The sequence below is a fragment of the Talpa europaea genome, assembly GCF_964194135.1.
Source record: "Talpa europaea genome assembly, chromosome: 7".
Classification (NCBI taxonomy): domain Eukaryota; kingdom Metazoa; phylum Chordata; class Mammalia; order Eulipotyphla; family Talpidae; genus Talpa; species Talpa europaea.
In genome coordinates, this window is record NC_140074.1 from 34,215,436 (window position 1) to 34,235,388 (window position 19,953).

Sequence of the window (19,953 nt, forward strand, 5' to 3'; positions counted from 1 at the left end):
CATTGCAATTACTGAGACACATTGTAATTAGTTTATTTTGGCAGCTTATCATTTTGAGAATTTGGAAGCCATAGGCCGCCATGCGTTAGGGTTTTGGGTGGGTTCATGAGATTTAAATGAAAATCAGTTACATCTTTTAACCAAGCAATTTTTACACATGCCTTCCTTCTTACTCTGCTTCCCCCCCATATCCTTATTGTCATTTTCAGCAACACACACTGCCCACTTCCATTCCTTTATTTGAGCACTTTGCAGAAAACAAACCCTAACCCTCTTCCCCTACCCTGTCCCTGAAAATGAGTATACAAGTCTGAGGGTGAGAATGTGACTCCCAATAACACATAACATTAGCAACTTCTAAGACGCTCTGAGTGCCCGAGCAGAGGAGCACCCATTATTCAGAGTGCATCTCACTGCCCGGCAACAGAAGTTATAAATGAAAGTTGTCCTATTTCTTGGAAACAGGTAGAGTTTTCTAACTAGAAGACATCATATTACAGCCCGTCTGACTGAAGGCAAGGAGACCAGGCAGTTACTTCAGTGATTGCATTTTGAGCCACTGTTGTGGAATACCTTTAGTAGTATTGTGCCCTAATGGAATTATAAGTTATTATTTCCATTATTTTCCTCTTTCTCAGTACAGTAGTTGCTTAAATGTCAGTTGTAAATAGCTCTAGTGCTTTGCAAGCTGGTTCAGTTCTCAGCCCAAAGTAAAATCTGTCTTGCTAACACAGTCTGTGAGCTGTTCCTGCAGCTTCCCCATTTATAGATTCTGTATTAAAATGAAAAGTCGGTTTCTCCATCACTTCCAGAGAGGGATCTTAGTAGAATTCTAGCACAGATGAAGATATCGATGATATTGAATGCTAAGACTAGGAGCCAAAGCAAAAAATGACAACCAAATTGTGTGGTTTCGCTTTTTAAGAATGATAACATTTTGTACTTAATGGAAGTAGCTTGTGGGAGAACAATTGTTTCATAATTCCTTGTATAGTAGACAGAACCAATAAATATTTCTCATCTTATTTAATGGTAATAATACTACTTTATTGAGGGCCTAGTAGATGAAGGCACTATGCTAGATACTTTCAAAAAACATCCTCACATAGAATTTTTCCCACAACTCTAGAAAATAGGTATTATTTTAAAAGAAAATAAGGTATTATTTTAAAAGAAAATAAGGCTCAAAAAATAATTTATCCAAAGACACACAGTTGGTTAATGGGTGCTCTAGGATTCAAAATTAGATACAAGTTAGTCATGGAATAGATAGAAATAAAACCATGGCTAAATCAGAAAATTGGCTAAAAGAAATTTCTGTAATGTCTTTGTTTCTATTCTTGAAAGATTTTAGAATTTTTTAATGATTAGGTGATTTCATCAATTTTACTAATTAATTCAATACTTTTCTCCCCAATAAAAATGTTTGTGCTTTGTCATGTTGACAGAAGTCTGAGTAACTTTGCCTGTAATCTGGCAGTGAGAGACAGCAACAAAAATGGCAAGATTTTGTTTAAATTGATTCAGTCCATAAACTTAAGCTCTGTAGTATATGTGTGTGAACTATGTTACCAAATAGATCTGGGTTTGAAAGTTGGGAGCTATGGGGATTTGAATAATTTATTTTAGCTTATCTGGTTTTGTTTCTATTTTTTTCCTATAATCTGGGAACACTACTAATTAATCAAACATTGTTATAAGGATGAAGATTTTCTATGTAAATGCCTGTCTTAGAGAAAATAAACATTAGATCCTTTCCTACTCTCAGACAGAATTCTCTTGAGTGGTTGGTGTAAAACAAACCAAAATGTTCTACCAAAATGTCAAAGCAATGTCTACAAATGAGAAAGCTTTGAACTTAATAGGAGATTATGTGATCCATGTTTTAATTCTGCCACACCTTTGTTTTAAGATAAAGTCTATATGTGTAAATATTTCTAAATATCTAGATATTTAGAAATATTAAATGGGTGTATGGGTTTTCCATTTTTCTCTTATTTTCATGGTATATAAATGAAGGATTGCTTACAAAGCCAAGGGATTCAGCAGTTCCTCTGCTTCCATCTCTGTTAGTAAAATGAGAACATTTGTTTGACTCATTTACTTAGAAAGTAAGACTGCCAGATGGTTATTACCTAAGAAGGAATCTTAGTTTTCTAACCCTGTGGTATCTTGTGAGTGATTCCCTGGCCTTTTTCTGGATAAAGTTTGCATGCATAAAACTAGGCTGAGATGTGACCCCCCCCCCCAAAGACCATATTTCTTATAGCCTGTAGGAACTTTACTAGAGACATATTTGTATTTTTTCTTTTTTTTTTTTTCACATTGGTTTGTGTGATGAACTACAGAAGGCATTTGAAGGGGGGTAACAAAAGGTTCCTGAGAGTAAAAAAATCCACAAAGAATTGGGGAAGAGGAAATTAGGGGCATCAAGGGGAATAGGGGCTTTCATTTCCTTTACATGCCACTGTCCCTGGAGCTCTGACTTGAGCTCTCCCATCTACTCCTTAGACTCATCCATGCCCTTGCACATGCACCAATTATATAACTGAGGCCAAAAATTCTCTTTTCCCTGAAGTAACCCATGAAAGTATAATCTCTGCAGAAAAATAATTAGAGTCAGTCATAAAGCTCATAAATATGCCTTTCTTTCACTTGGCTAGCGAACAAGTATACCACCAGAAAGATGAGAGGCTGCCAGCTCTGCCTCTGCACTGATCTCTGTCCTCCTACGCTGGCATGAACTGATCAGAACCACTGGCAGGAATTCCTCCCTGCCAAGACTGGTCTTTGTAGAGCTTTGGGATGGCCTCCTGTCACACCAACCACTGGACACAGACAAACAAAGGGAACCACAGTCCATACTCTTTCAAAAAGTCTTGAGAGCACCCAAAGTCATTCTTACTGGTTGCTATTTCCTCTTCCTAGCTTGAATACCATCTCAAGAAGAGAATTGCCTCTCTTTATATCCCTTAAATAAAATTTTCTTTCTATTGTCATATGTAGTGTGAAATTATGTTACTTGACTTCTTGTTTATATGCTTATTTTTTCTTACTAAAACATGTGCTCCAAGAAGTCATGGAATGTGTTTTATTCACCACTACATTCCCAGCACTTGAGTAACTACTTAGTAAATAGTTGTCGAATGAATGAAAGCTGAAATGTTTGTGTTATCAGAATAGGGAAAGAAAACTGAAAAACATTTGTAGACTGTTAACTATGTGTTAGGCACAAGTTCAGCACTTTACATGGATTATTTCTTTTAATTCTCTTTGATTTTTGCAGTTACTTTATGAAGCAAGTACTGTGAATTTTTTACAAAAGTGCAACAGCCAAGGCAAATGCACACATTGGTCAGTTTTTCTTCTAAAAGTCAAGAGAACAGAGAATGTATGAGGTTTGGGCAGTAGCTGAAAGCAGTGCTTGGAGTGGATTTCTGAAATTATACACTCTGCATAATGCATAAGTTGAAGGGTTTTGTCATCTGAAAGATACCAGGGGTTCTTGAAAAGCAATTGTTCTCAGCGTCATCTCCAAGAAATATCTGCCAAACTTGACCAGGTTGTAACACTTCAGTTAAGAAAGCAGTTCCAGGGGACCTTCCTGATGTCTGTGAGGAGCTCCATAAGCAGGCTGTCTGAAACTATTAGTTGTCATCATGGTGGGCACAGAGATCAGTCTTGATTCTGAATGTTGTCCACCCAGTGCTTTTCTTGGTGCCTGGAATTTGATGGGTTTTTCTAGCCTCACCATAAAGAACAAAAGATTTGTTTTGCACAGCATCTGCTACATACCCATATCTGTTAAGCACACACCTCCTGACATAGCCCCTTATGAGCTACAGACTGATGGCATTCATCTCCGCTCATGTGGGTAAACAGTTAGGTAGAGTGTGTTGACTCCAAAGTCATGTGAAAGGGAAGTTGGAGACCAACCTGTGCTAGCTGCTGCTGCCAGTGGATATGGTGAGTTTGGCCCACAGTCCAAAGGGAAGAAAGAAGGGTGATAGGTTTCCTTTAGCTTCACCTGTTTCTAGAAGGGAAAGCTGTTCCTCCAGTAGAGTTGGAATTTCCTAGTTTAATTTAAAACAAATCTCATCACCCGCTTTAAAGGTTGCAAGTTGGATGACTATTAGGCCAGGAGTCTAATAACCATTATCTGGTTTTTATTTAAATTCTTGGTGGGATATGTGGGTTTTCCCCCCAGGAATTTAATCAGAAACATTCCTGAAATAAAATTTGCTAAACCTGGGAATGCAGATCGCCTTAAGGATACATGGTCCAATATAGTAGCCACTTTGCCACGTGTGGTTATTTGACTTAATTAAAATGAAAAACAATTGAAAAGTTACTTTCTCAATCACACTCACCATGTCTCAAGTGCTCAGTAACAACATATGGCTTCTGTGTTGGACAGAACATGTCCATCATCTCAGAAAGTTTTACTGGACAAGTGGTGCTCTAGAGACAACCTTTGTACTATCATATTTAGCCATGCAAGTCCTTTCTCCTCTAACTTCCTCCACTCCCCTTCTCCTTTGGAAAGAACATTCACATCCAGTTTCCTGGGGCTGCTTTATCATCATTAGCAGCAAGAGTGACCATAAACTCCTGACCTAACCTGTCATCACAGGGATATCAGTGACCCCATGTGACAAAGTAAAAAGGAAAGGTTTTTAAGAATGAATTTTAGTGAATGTGAAGCTTATAAATACTATTAGGGGGAAAATAGGATATGAAACAATATATAGAATATTCCAGGTTTTTGTGTCTATATCTGGCTATGTCTGAATTGTGGAGATAAAGATCATTTTTTCCTTTCTTTGTTGATACTATTTCACATTTCCTATTTTATATAACTAATCCCCATTTTTTTTTAACTTGAAAAATGAGTTTGTTTTTTAGAAGGAAAAAAATCCCTGAATTGAGAAAAGGTGAAATGATCATCCTTAACCTTTAGAAGCTATGATTTAGGTAGAAGTTTATCTGCAAATTCCATTCAGCTGCCTTCAGTTTTGGAGATAAAATAACTTCCAAAACATGAGAGGGGTGATTTCATGACTAGGTTTGACAATTGACACTTATTGCCAACACAAGCTTATATGTATATTCTTCTGCTGTTATAGATGTATGTGTTCTTCTTTCAGCTGCATTGTCAATCCTACAGAGTTAGGTATTATCTTCTTTTTCTTTGGTCTCTCCAACCGCACCTTAACTATCTTGGGCTTACTGATTGACTGACAAATTGGCTGACCTTGCCATTCCTGTTATGTTTTATGCCCACAAAATGTGTTAACATCTTGCTTCATTTTGCTTTGGGTCCAAGAGGTAGTGTTCCTTCCAGACTTACTATATGAGATCCAACAGCTGGAATACAGAAGTCATTCATCAGAAAATGAGTTAGGCTTTCTCTACATTTATGTGTGTGGCAAGACCATAGTGGAATTTTTAAAAAATTCATTAGTTTTGTGGAAATAGTACTGGGAAGAGGTTATGGTAGAGCTCTTTGATTTGAATAACCACAGCCATCCACACCAGTGTATTTGGCATCTGTAGTAATTGGCTTCTTGGAGGTAGAGATTGAATAAAGAGGATTTTCTTTCCCTGAGTTGGCTGTGAGAGTGATAAAGCATGCTTGTGGGGCCATTCTGGTTCAACTGTTTCTCACTTTAGCCAAGAAACCCACAGGCAGGAATTACGGTCCACTCTGCCTTCTTACTCACACCAGATGGTTAGGGGATCTGCAAGATGGAACCAGAATGTTGGGTTTAATGTTTAACTTTACTGGGTATGTTTCATTGTATCACAAACTTTTATACTTTCATACTTCATAGCACTGAATTGTGGATTGCAGCCAACTGACATTTCTACTCTCCTTTAGAATCCTGAGAGAAGTTGTGAGAGAATGAATTGGTTGTCACAGAAAGCTAATAAAGTCTTTATCACTGCACCTGACATACCTGAATCATTAATGGTCTCATCTGGGGAGTTGTGGCAATATTGTCTTTTGTTCCTAGAAGGGCATTATTAGACTGAAGAATGCTATCAGAAAATTTATGGGTGACAAAGTTGAGCAGAGCCACTATGGGAAGGGTATAAACTAGCAATTTTCTTAGTAAGGAGATATTACATTTTAATAAACCAATGATGACTCATGGTGATGTTTTCCTCCTGATGGGTATGCCAGGAGGAAAGTCAAAATCAGACAAAGGAATCTCCCAAACCATGAAACTACATATCCCAGCTTCCTTCCATCCATTCAAACTTGTTGCTGTTTTGAGCAAAAAGTTTAGATAAATGAAAAAATTAGAGTATGTATTTATTAACCCAACGTCTAGAAACCAGCATGGACAAGAGGGATATAGCTTAGATCTCCAGAGATTCCAAGAGTTTTCCAGAGGATTTCACCTATGTGGAGAACTGAGTGTATTTTTTTTTAATTTTCTACTGCCTTAGTTTTTTTTAATTAATTTTTTAAATTATTATTTTATTTTTAAACAATATTTTCTTCCTCCCACCCCCTCAGATTGAGTCCCCATAGAATGTCCCGTGCATTTTTTTTAAGACTTATTTATTTATACGAGAACCGGGGTACAGGCCAGATATGTGGGAGGGTGAGAGGATTCACCAGAGACAGAGTGGGGAACAGAACAGGCAGACTGACTGAAATACACTGCTGAGGAGAGCAGCGGGTAAGACAGGAGAGGTCTGCTGTGCCATGTAGGTTTATCTCTGGGCAGCCAGGATTGCGAACATCTTCACAGTGCAGTGCTCAACCGCCTGTGCCACCACGGAGGCCCTGTCCCATGTATTTTTAAGGACTATATTATTATAAAAATATTTTCACTTTTTTTTTACTCACTTAGTAAATATAAATCATATTAAATATATAAAATTATATAACTAATTATATTGTCAAATTATATAATATGTGAATATTGATTTATTTAATTTTCTAAAGGTTCAGTGAGGAGTCAATACTACTTTTAATTCCATTTTACAAATTAGAAAACTGGCCCATTGTCATGCTATAGTAATTGACCATGATACACCGTCAGTAAATGGTTAAGCTAGAATTTGAACCCAGGCAATTTGTCTCCAGAGAATTTGTGACCAATCCTATACATAGGATTGCACATAATTAGACACCAGATTGAGTTTTTTATTTTGCTTTATTTTCAAATGATGTAATACTGGCCTTTACATATTATTAAAAACTCCTTATATATATTGTTTTAATGGCTATTTAGTATTCCCATAATGTAAATGTACTACTATTTACTTAACTGTTCTCTATGGTTGGCCATTGGGCTCTTCACTTTCCTACTAAGGCATCTTCCACTGTGATGACTGTGTGCAGAATTTCTTCTGTTGGAATGTACTTTGGGATATAATCTTTGTCCGTATGCATTGATCAATTATATGAGCATTTGAGTGGTCTGTTTATATCCTTTACCTATCTTTCTACTAAAGTTATGCAAAAGCCTTTAAGGGTAAAGGGGGAAAAAAACAGTAATTTTCTGTTCTTTCTTCTTCTGTTTGACTGGAATTTCCTTAGGCATTTTCTAGTCTAACAATTAATCTTTCTCCCATACCTTATATGGATATTTTTCTTGGTTCGGTATAACACATACTATTGTTCACTTACAAAGAATATTATTATTTTGTTTTCTATTGAGTGTGCTCTGTGCATAAATCTACATCAATACTTGGATCATAAACTCTAGCGGGCCAGACTGTGTCTTTATGAACAGGAAAGCATACATTCTTTAGTTTCACACAACAATAAAACAGCAGATTATCCAATGAGGGTAATCTGTGAAGTAACATAGGCTACCTTGAGGGTACTGATCAGAAACAAGATGGAATATATATGATTGTACTTACAGACAGCTAAAAAGAACCCAAATAGCTCTTCCCTACCTGCTGATGGTGGCAAGTTTCTTTAATCAGACATAAAAACCTTCCAGTCCTAAAAAGAAACCATTTTCATGGAGTTAGTACAGGGACCATAAAAACCTTCCAGTCCTAAAAAGAAACAGTTTTCATGGAGTTAGTACAGGGACCCAAAGTCCATGAACTAGTTTTGTTTCTCCATCATGTAATGTTTATGGAAGGAGCCCTGGGGCACTTCCTCTACTAACCCCCCACCTTTTTTCCCCTCCAGAAACAGAGTAGTGACATCAATGACAACTGCCATGTATAAAGCACTTTACAATGTTATGTATGTACTTCCATATCCAGTAACTCACTTGATCTTCACAATAGCTCAATGAAATAGATAATAGCATTCACATTTTACAGTTGAGAAAACAGACACAATGAAATGGAGAGAGATTGCAGAAGAGCTACAGCGCTCCCTTCAATAAAGTAGCAAGTGAAGATTTCTTTATTGTATTTTGAAATTATATTATACTAGATGGAAATAATCCATTGGTTTAAATGTATCAAGAAGGAAGAAAGAAAAGTGGCATAAAGGTGTGCAGGATCATAGAAAAGGAACACATAGGACCCCAAGGAAAATTCCATTAAATGAAAAAAAAAAATTGAAAGAGATAGAGATAAATGAGATAAGATTAGCAAAATATTGGTGATCATTTTTAAATATTAATAAATCTTTCTGGGCCTCCCTGGTGGCTCAGGCAGTTGAGCACAGCGCTGTGAAGCTATCCGCAGCCTCTGCAGTGCCAGTTCAATCCCTGACGGCCGTGGAGATACCCACATGGCAAGCAGACCTCTCCTGTCTTGCCTGCTGCTCCCCTCAGCAGTGTATTTCAGTCAGTCTGCCTGTTCTGTTCCCCGCTCTGACTCTGGTGAATCCTCTCACCCTCCCGCACATCTGGCCTGTACCCCAGTTCTTGTATAAATAAATAAATCTTTAAAAAAATAAATCTTTCCTCTATGTCCTTATCTTATTATTTATCCACTTCCAGTTTTCCCATTTACTGCAAAACTTAATAATAATAGCCAATTGAAGCCAGTCTGAAGGAGAAAGGCAAATACCAGATGGTGTCACTTATATTGCAATCCAGAGAAACCAAAGGGTCAGGTAAAGTCAAACTCAGAAACTAGCCCTTGAAAGCATACCGTAGAAATGAGACATGAAGAAGAGGAGGGGCAGGGAAAAGGGCAAGCACAAAATGGGGAGGCAGCACAGTAGAGTATGGTGGTGGACTAGGGGTGGTGATAGCCCTGTGGTAACAGCACCAGAAGAGGAGGAACCTATACTTCCAAAATATAAAAGACAATGTAAGCCAAGGTTATCTCAATTATAAAAAATCAGTAATAGTAAACTGTAGTATATCCAACTTTGGGATATTATGTATTTTTTCTATCAAAATAAGAGGAAGCTATAAATGTGTTTGAATTTATCTGTTAGAAGAACAGATGGCTGGATAGATTCTGCGTTTTTTAAAGGTGGGCCTTATTTTGAGCCTTTTTTCAGGTTTTTAACCAAATATAAAATAGAATAGACTATGAGATAAAGGAAATGAAGGAAGATGCCCTCGAAACCTGAGAGGACCTAGAATAGACATGTCCTCTGAAAGCCAGGCCTTCAGTGTCTAGGACTCTTGGAGAGTCTAGGGAAGATGAGAAGCTCTTCAGCTTCAGGTCCTAGAACAGGAAGTAAAAATGTAGAGTCAATAAGCTTTGGAAGTCCCTGAAGGTAGATGACCTTCTGCCAAAATAGAGTGTTTCCAAATGCTTTCTCAGGCTTTATAGGTGAGCTTTAAAAAGTTCAATGGTTTTGTCACGTGAAGCCAGGCTGTGTGAGGGTCCAGCTGGATTGGTATGATCCTCAGAACTTGTGCCCTGAAGAAGCTCAACACAGTGCTTGTATTTCAGGATTTTATGGACAGCTGCAGACATTGTGTCCCCCCCATTACCCTGACTCCCAGAGAACCATGCCACCCAGCAGTTCCTGCAGCGTGGTACCTGCCTTCGAAGACTGCTTGGTCCCCACATCCATGGGCCAGGCTGGCTTTGATGTTTTCCACAGAGCCTTCTCAACTCACTCGGGCATTACAGGTGCGTTGGTGTCTGTGACTTTAGAAACTCAGGCAGGCTGAGAGATGAGAACAAGTGGATTTCCTGTGAGAAAACTGGTCTAGGCTTGATCCAGCACATGATTGTATCAAATGCTCTTGAACCTACCACTGAGATGTCTCTGAACTTCATTTTTCTCTCCTGCCCTCCTCCAGCCTCACTTCTACCACACCACTTCAGAAGCCATTATGTATCTCCCAGACTAGACAGCAGCCTTCCAACAAGTCTCGCTGAGACAACTTATGTGTGTCATCCTGCCTTCCAAGCTAGCATGAACATTGCCTTTCAAAAAAATGAAGGCTGAAATAAACCACTTCCCTGCTCATATGACATATAATTTTCAGTTACCTAGAGAAAAAAGCCTACTCTTCTTGTCATGATATTCAAAGCTCTCATGAATTAGGCCAGATCATATTCTCCAGACCTTCCCTCATATATGTCTCCCTACATAGTCTGCATCTGAGCTTTGTTACCACACTTAGCCTTATATACCCCCTCCTCTCTATTTTTGTTCTTTCTTTGCTGCTTCTGGAACTTTCTTTCCTTCTCCATCTGTGAGAATCTATTCTTTTTTATAATTCTTTATTATCTCCTTTTTGAGGCCAGTCTCATCCTTTACTTTTATTTCACTTTAAACATTTTACTTTTATTGCAGCCTAGCCCATATTTTGTGTCGACTTATTTTGACATCCACCACTAAGTCACCCTCTTCCCCAACCAAGGTTCCTATCTGAAGGTCACATTGAAGTCCATAGCTCATCATGGTTTCCTCCTTAGCCCCCAATCAGCATTAGCTACACTTCCGGGTGGGTGTGACTAGGCATTATTGACTGCATTATTGACGTTATTGACTTTCTGTGTTCATTCTCTTCCAGTGTATGATCTGCCTTCGGGTTCCTCAAGCCTCTTTGGTGAGCCTATTCGCAGTGGGCCTGAAGATGCCACGTTCTTACAGATCAGTGCTGTGGACCGTTGTCCTAGCCAGCTCTCCTCTGTTTATACTGAAGGTTAAAAAGCATCCTGATCTCCACTACCACTGGCATCAAGAACCTTTTTATTGCTTGCCACCTTTTGTTTTCACACTTTCATAGATTATATGAAAAAAGATGTCAATTGAATCAGCGGAAACTGCAATGTGACAGTATCTCTTTGGAAGGCTGGACTGGATGGTCCGAGCTCGGCTTTGCAGCAATGTTTTCAGTGGTTCCTTCTTCTCTGGGTTTGCTGGACCAGGCGACTAGCAAGACTGTCTTTTCATAAGGGATTGTAAAGCATCACTCTACCGGATACCTGTTACATCCTGGCTGTCAACCCTGAAAGGACACCAGTGAAATGATGTGCACGTGAAAATGTAGTTAGGTGATCACCCTTGCTGAAACTATCCCAAATAGAGAAGCACAACCCAAATTTCTAGGAGCACAGTGAACCCGGTGCTCTTCTTCCTCAGTACTGGTCCAGGCAGTGCCAGGCACAACAAGGAAAATAATCCACATCCAAGGCACAGCATGGACTCAACTCTCAGAGAAACTTGGGTTACCCAACACAGCCTGGCATTCCAGCGAGCTGGCTGCCTCTCTGCTCTTAGATATTCCCATGCTGCCAGTTGCTTTCTTTGTTTCTCCAAAAGCGAAATAAGAAGGTTCTGTCAAGCACGGCCCTTGAAAGGAACTACAACTTGTTTTATGGTCCAGAAACTATCTTTTTTTTTTTTTCATCTTGAAGACTTGTTATTTACACCTACTTTAAAAGGAAAAAAAAATATTTAGAGTTCTGTCCTTTGGATACACATTATTTTAATCTCCCCAGCTACATACATTTCAGCACAGCTGTAATTCTGCCTGACCCCCAACCCTCGCAGCACCTGTGAACAACCCTGGAATGTTACTTTTGCATTTAGCAAAGCCTACCTGATGGAAATGGGTGGACACACCCCTTCCCTGTGCTGCCGCAGAAACCCTTGTGGTTGACTGTTCAGCAATTCCACCTCAAAGACCTTATTCAGAGGAAAAGGTTACCTGACTGGCTCACCCATCTTCTCCACTCTGGTGCTCTGCCCAGAGACATGCTGGAAGATGTGAAAACAGAGACATATTGAGTCATGTTCCTGGCTTCTCTTGGAGAACCAAATTAGAGATGCCCAGTGTCCGGTTATTTTGCACAGCCTCACTTTCCTTTAGGATATGCATCCATTCTGTCTGTCTGTCTCTCCTTTACACTTTGCCTTGCCCTTTTTTGCATTGTTTTTACCCTCTTCCTGATTGTGATTTAGACTTGCCCACTGTGCACTGTTGCCTGATCATCTACTATTGGCAAGGTCTGACCTGAGGCAGGTAGAGGAAACAGTTCTGGAAAGATGGCAGAAGAAGATAACCTTTCTTCTGAAACTCTGGTTTGAGGGCCTGGAATTTTCAGATCATTTGGCCATTTAATGTCACCTGAATAGGAAGCCATTTTCTGTGACACCTGTGCAACACTATTCAAAATCTCCTGAGTCCTTTGAAACAGGCTGTAAAAATTACCCAGATCCCAAAGACAGCCAGTAAATGCTGACCTTCTGGTACTGTCATATTTCATGGTTTCTTTTCTCTCTTTAAAAATCTTTTCTGAACAAAAAAGAAACAAGGCTATTTGTCAAACTGAAATAATTATAATTTTCAACAAGACAATTAAACAGCTTGGTGTCAGACTTGGGATCCAGTGACAGTTTGTATCCTGACAAACGAGTCCTTCCCGTCTGGCTGCAGTCAGTAGTGTTGGGCCTGTTTCTGGACTTCATTCCAACATGCACTAGAATAAGGTGAAGAAAGACCCAAGTGTGGGTTCCTCTTTTACAATGCACTGCATCAACCTAGTTTCTCTGACTAGTGGGCTCTGACCTGAGAAAAGACATTCAAGTCTGCAAAAGAAATGAGTTGTTCATTTTGCCAAAATCTGCTCGCTTTACAAAAAGATACTTGACAGGTATCTTTCCCAAATGAGCTGCCAAACTGCATGTAAAGTCCCACCCTTCTTGCAGACTTTGTGTGGGTCCTGTCACTTGACCTAAACAAGGACACATGCATGTTAACACTGGCATCCCTCGTATTGTCCTTTTTCATACCCTGGAAAGAAAGGAAATCTCTCATATCTTTAGAGACAGTCTATCCAGTCTTAAATACCGAAGCCTTTACAAGGAACTAAAAACACATTTCATTTGTGTGATGAGGAGGAAAAAGATGAAAAGGTAAGGTTGCTGTTAAGTTGATGTTGTCAGTCCTGCCTTCTGGCTTTATTAATTCAAAGTGGAAAGGGGGAAGGAGAAAGCCCAAAAACTGAGTCTCAGAAACTATGGATGTCCTTTCCCTCTTTGGCTGCTCTTAGGCTGGAGGAGATGGTGACGTGTCAGTTTCTGGTCATAATGTGGCCTATCACAGTGTCCCTACCCTCCCTTTCCTCGGGGTAGATAAAGGAAGATAGGAAGTGTTGGCCACCTTCCTACAAGGCCATCTTCCTCAGCAGGAATTCAGGCTGGCCCCTGAGGGGCATTCATGTTAGCAGAGCAAGTGTGTAAGAAACAGGACCCAGTGCAGTCGAACATCACAAACCCTCTCCTACCCCTCAGTGTATCCTGATGCAAATTTGAGCTGAGGGCTTCAGGACATGACATACTCAAGTTCTTTCTAGAGTACACATGCTGTCTTTCGATTCCAGGATCTCCCCTGACCTGTCCCTTGCTTGCTTTCACATTGCAGAACATTTATATATGCTTTCCATGATTATGTTTGTAGCAATAAAAGTGGAAACCTCAAATAATCATTCCCTGCAATTTCCTAGCCTTTTTAGTCTTGATATGGTATTTTCATAAACATCCAAACATAGATTGTCATTCCCCTTTAAAAAAAAAAAATCTGGTGCTTGTGAAAATACACCCCAAAGCCAATTATCCTATTCCATTAAAAAAAAAATCAGTATGCCTAGAGACATTTTATTTGCTGCATTGTCTTAATTCCCTAAAGGGACTGCATGAAAATGTCAGTTGTAATTTAGCCACTGATTAGCTGTTAAATATTATTTAAATATTTACTATTCCTGTGGGGTATCTCCCTTCTCCTGTGTCTCCCCCAAATTACATAGGTGATTCTAAAGTGGGCAAAAGGTCTTCAGTGGATCACAGCACAGTTTCTGCTGATAACAGAGTGCTGTTCTGTTGTTTTTTGAATCCTCTGATGTCAAGCACATTAGTGTACTAGGACAGAGGTTCAATGCCCCTATCTGAGAACCTTGACTTTACAGTTGCCTTGAAGTATTGGGATAGTGGTTGTAAATGTTCAATTTAATTATTTGGTGTTTTATTTGACAGTTTTGACCACGTCATTTTATAACAACATTTTTTAATGGCACTTTTTGTTGGTGGTGTGGAATATCTGCAGTCACTTTTTTTTTTTTTTTGCAATGAATAAAGCAAAAAAAGAAAAAGAAAACCACTTATTGGAGAAATGGCTAGTGTAAAAAAGAAGAGATTCCTTTTGTATAGACAGCAAAGCATCCTGTGTAATGTTGCTGACATAAAGCACTTTGGGGGAAAAAAGTGGAAATCTGTTTTCCATAAATCACACAGACTCTTGTACATAGTTATATATACTCACGTAGAGAAATGAACTGCATATATCATACTGGATATGGGGCCGATTTTACTCTAGGGGCACATCTGGTGCTTATTGTCATAAATCTTTTAAAGAATTAGGTACACTTTTTTTCTATTAATATGTATAGTTTTGTGATTTGTCACAGTTATGTTTCATATAATCATAAGTTATTTTGTCTTGTTTCATGAAGTCCTTTTTTTATGTCAAAAGTAAAATGAAGGGATTGTGCACTTGGTACAGAATAAAACTGGAACTAGAGGATACACCCGCCTGCCTGAAATCCTCCTTTAGCATGTTGTTTTAAAACACAATGGCAACAACCGCTTTTTGTTTGTTTGTTTGTTTTATTATTTTGTTTTGTTTTACCATCAGCCTCCTGAATATTGGGATGGTAATTATAATTAAAAGCAGATGGGGGTGGGGGAGGGAATGTCTAAGGCCAGCTTTAAAATGCCGCATTGCTTTGGGCCAGAGCTGCAGCCTGGATTTAATTATAGATATGAGGACGAAATGGCAGTAAAAATGAATGTGTCCCTGAATCCTTTACATGTTGGGAGTGTCCATAAATAAAACATGAAGTTTTATTTCATCAGATTTAATTAAAGCTTTTATACATGTTTTATTGGTTATTCTATTAATCCGCTTCACAAACTGGATAAATGTGTGCTAGGGTTTGGGGTTTATTTGTGCCTTTTCAGTGTGTGCTACATCATGCTGCAGAAATGCCTCTAATATTTAGTCTTCCAGGTGATGGGGTTTCAGCAGGCTGAGCATTGGAGAAGTGGTCCTTTCTGCCCTGTTTCCTAAAACCCTGTAGAGAAAAAGGAGCATCAGCTTCTTGTGAGCTGAACCAGAACCTTTGAAGTTGTCTAATTTCCCAAAGGAGAAAGCAGTTACCATTTCCCTGGTCCCCTATAGTATGCGCTCTACTCTAAAGAGGGCCAGCTGACCAGTTATCAGCCGTGATGAACTTCCTTGCTCAGCTCCCTTGCACCAGGGGAGGTGAGGGCGGTCAGGACACTCTCGTAACTGGCTGGCTTGTTAATCAAGCACATGAATTCAAAAGATACCATGTTATCACAAGGATCATTCTTAGAACATCAGCTGTTTTCTTGCTACATCTTTTAAGACTTGTGAATTATGTTAAGAGAAGATACAAAGCAAAATGCATGATGGCTCCTGTGCACCTTGTTTGACTTTTCAGGGTGCTGGGAGGCAGGCAGCCGACACTTTTGAGTCATGGTTTGGATATAGAAATCATGCCTACTGAAAAAACACAAAGAGCTTCTCTGCTCCTTAAAAGGAGGTAACGCTGAGATTCATCAGTTTCACTTCTCTCTCAAGAGAGTCTTAAGTCAACAATGGTTTAGATGGAAGATCTTCATAAGATTACTAGTCACAATGGCCAAAAACTGGACATGACACAACTCTCCATCAACAGCAGAATGAACAAATGAAATGCAAATGAACAAATGGTGTGAAAGTAATACAGTGAAATGTCACCCATCAGAGGCAGTGACAGAACTACTGCACTCACCAACAGAGCTGAGTCTGCCCAACTATGTTGAGAAGAATAAATATACAGCAAACCCACAGTGTCCATCTAGTTGAAAACATAAAAATTTCAATTTCAGCGTTTAGGTGGTAGAGATGTAAAGAATATCAACAACAAGATCATCACAAAGGTCCAGATACTGATTAAGTCTGGTCAGGAGGACTTCTGGAGTGCTGACCAGCACTGTTTTATTTCTTGACCCATGTGTTAGGTTAATCGGGTGTTTACTTTTTATTATTTACACATATACAATTACAGATTTTAGTTGAAATACCAGTGAAGGCCAAATCATATCTCCTGCTCCAGAGATCTGCAAATTCTTTCAACAAGGACCAGATAGGACATATTTTAGGCTGTCTCAGCCACTCAACTCTGCTATTCTTGCTCAAAAGCAGCTATAGATAATATACTAGCAATGGGTATAGCTACATTCCAATAAAACTTTATTAATGGGCACAAATTTGAATTTCACATAATTTTCAGATGTCATGAAATATTTTTCTTTTAATTTTTTCAACTATTTAAAAAAATATATATTTATTTATTAATAGAGGCATGTTTTATTTATTTGTTTGTTTGTTTGTTTTTGTTTATACATGCACTGGGTACAGTCAGAAGCGCGGGAGGGTGAGAGAATTCACCAGAGCCAGAGCAGGGAGCAGAGCAGGCAGAAGGACCGAAGTACACTGCTGAGGGGAGCAGCGGGCGGCAGGAGAGGTCTGCGCGCCATGTGGGACCCTCCTCCGGTGGCCGGGGAGCAGCCGGGGATCGAACCGGCGCCGCAGAGGCCGCGGGCAGCTTCGCAACCCAGCGCTCAACCACTGCGCCACCGGGGAGGCCCTATATATATATATATTTAAAGTCTTATTTCAAAGCTATACAAAAAAGACAAAAAAAGGACCAGACAGGATTTGTTCTTGGACCATGGGTATTAACCCTAGTCAACTGACAGCATTTTCCACAGTCCTTCCGAGAAATACTCACCAAAAGAAAAGCACAGTTAGAAGCCCCTCTCCTTATTCCTTTGCAACGTTGGGTCCTGTTCCTAGAACAAATTCATGAGTTCTATTGATGAAGGTTTTCTTTGTTTAGATTCTGGGTACTGCTCCCCGGGATACAGATGAATGCTTCGAGCCTGGAGTGCCATTCAACTTTATCTCTGGATTTGAAGTTTTTAATAAAAGAAACTGGGCACAGAGAGATCTGTGCAAATTGGAAAATGAGCACCCATTCTTTCCAAGCTAACCAAATATTTGTTGGATCTTGGCAGCCAGAGCCAACTTTTTCCTCTGAAATACTGAGAGGTTATAAGTAACGGGAAGCTTCATTTTTCTGCAGGCCATAGCTCCTGTGAGAAGCTGGAGCTGCCTCTCAAAACCTGCAGTGTTCTCAGGGAAAGGAGAGTTGGGATTTTATATTCAAAGACTCCACTGAGAAATGGTTGGAGTGGAGTCAGGGGCTCTAATAGTGCTAACGTGCCCCCTCCATGCAGCAGTAGAGCTGCTCAATCCTCAGAGCACCTTCTCTGCCCCTGGTTTCCTGTAATGCCTTAGCTTAGTTTCCTGATTCCCAAATTTGAGGGTTAGTCAGCCTGACAGTACTGCCTCTCAGCTACTCACACTTGGGAGAGAGACTGAATTCACATGGGCACAAGAATATGCTCTCTACCTCATGCTTGTGATAAAATTGGTAGTTTCAAAAATGTGGCTATTCATTGAATCCTGGATCCTTTGTTAAATATTAGCTGAAATCCTCTTCAGCAGGTCTCCTTAGTTGTTTCACATGCTTGGGTTTGTGTATGGTTTATGGCTCTGATATTAAAGCTGCTGGGAACACAGTATCTCGGGTAAATAACCTAAACTTTATGGAGCGTTTAACCAAGAGAAAACTTAGAGCACATCCAGTCCAACCTCATCATTTCACAGAGGAGGAAATTGGGGTTGTTTCATTCATTCCTTTTTTTCATTTTACTCATTCAACATTTATTGTGCATGATCAACAGAGGTAGAGTAGCTCTTATCCTCACAGAGCTAGTCGCAGGGGGATTCCAGGAATATCAAGCCAACAGCATTGCTGCGGGCTGCTGAATGCACACCCCACAGCTAGAGTTGAATGTTAAGGGTAAGATGAAAGCATCTGCATTTTTAGTAAGCTTTCCAGGTGGTTGTTTATACAATAAACAATGCAATGGAGGAGGCAACCCATTTAACAGGACAGCACTGTAAAAAGCACTAAACAAAGAGTGGCTTCCAGTCCCCACCTGGAGACAGGACAGTGGGTTAAGCATTTCCTGATGGAAAGGGTGGATACCTGAGCTCATCCTGATGATTAAATTAATCTTTAATAATCAGAGGAAGGGTAGACCAGACAGGGAACAGAGCAAGTATGTGCAGAGCCACCAGGGTCACCCCAGGAGCTCATTGGAAAGGTGTTGCAGTTCTGGGCATTCTGGGCAATTCTTCACTGGCCCTGTACTGCAGCTCTTCTTGTATTACCATTGTCGAATTAGTATTACCATTGTCGAATTAGTTTGCAGAATTGTTGATCAAGGTTTATCAGTGTGTTTTTTGTTTGTTAGTTGGTTTACTTGAGACCTCTCAGAGCCTTTACTAAAGTGTACTGTGTTTCTCTAAAAGATGATGAAGTCTACATCACATCTGACATCCCAGCTTGTTAAGGAAGTGTATTTGCTAAGAAGAAAGATTATACTTTAACTAACAGCTTTTTACCTATCTCTAGAATTTGGAAATCTTTGGTTTGTGTACTTCCATTTACAATCTAGCCCCAAGACCTATAAATGTTAGAGGCAGGTCTGTAACAACTCATAGAGTCTAGAATCATTAGGTCAACCCCCCCCACCCCGAGTACCAGTAGAAAAGGTGTGTAGTGGAGATTCTAAAGTCCATGAAAACTCTTTAGGGAGTGTCGGAACATCAGCAAATACCTTGACAGTTGCCAGACAGCAAATGGTGTGCAATACAAATATTTGTTGAAGTTTTATACTTTTAAAACAAAATGATGCATTGTTATTTCTAATCCAAGAGCTTCCTGACTTGGCTGTGTTCTTCAGTCCAAAGTGAACATCTGTAGAACATGTCCCTGGGTATGGTACAGGGAACATTTGTACAGCTCAGTCCTTAGTGTTTCCCAAGTATATAGCGTGACCCATTTTACTGAAGAGTTGCTTCATGGAATGCCCCTTATCCTCTCCTCTGCATCTGCATGGCATATTAGGCTAACAGTCTCCCTGGAGTACTATGAGGCACATCTGTGTAACCCAACTGCAGCTGGGTCTTCTATCATCACTCCAAATCATCTCTCTGGCTGGTACCCTGTGCTCACGTCTGCTTAGACTTTCAAATGACCAGATTTCTGTCCTCAGAAAAGGTTTATGTCTGAGGCTAAGGGCTCATGATGGAAAAGACCCATTTGTGCTTCAGGCCCCCATGATCACGTGAGAAATCCAGAGCTTATTCACTGACTGCTATCCAATCCAGTTACTTTCTCTGATATCCAAGAGGATCCAAGATACAGAATCAGTTATTTGTCCAAGGTAACAGCTAATAAGTGAGACAACCAGAACAAGATTTTTAGGTTCCTGCTTCCTCTGTGATCACTTTTCCTCTGTCCCACCTCTTCTAGGATTCTAGCCCTTATCAAAACCTGCTCTCTCTTCAATAGATTTTAGGCTGCTAGGCTGAGCTCTGATTTTTTGGCTTGAGGTTG

At 39.7% G+C, this 19,953-nt stretch overlaps 1 protein-coding gene across 1 annotated transcript in view; it reads left to right on the top strand.

The window, feature by feature from the left end:
- The window catches only part of GLIS3 (GLIS family zinc finger 3), a gene marked incomplete at both ends in the record, with an annotated part of 438,059 nt that extends 427,000 nt beyond the window's left edge, over window positions 1–11,059 (top strand). Inside the window, 2 exons of the mRNA XM_084238466.1 lie at window positions 9,847–10,029; window positions 10,923–11,059. Coding sequence (XP_084094592.1) covers window positions 9,847–10,029; window positions 10,923–11,059 — 320 coding nt within the window. The remainder of the gene's footprint in view (window positions 1–9,846; window positions 10,030–10,922) is intronic.
- Between the last annotated feature and the right edge of the window lie 8,894 nt (window positions 11,060–19,953).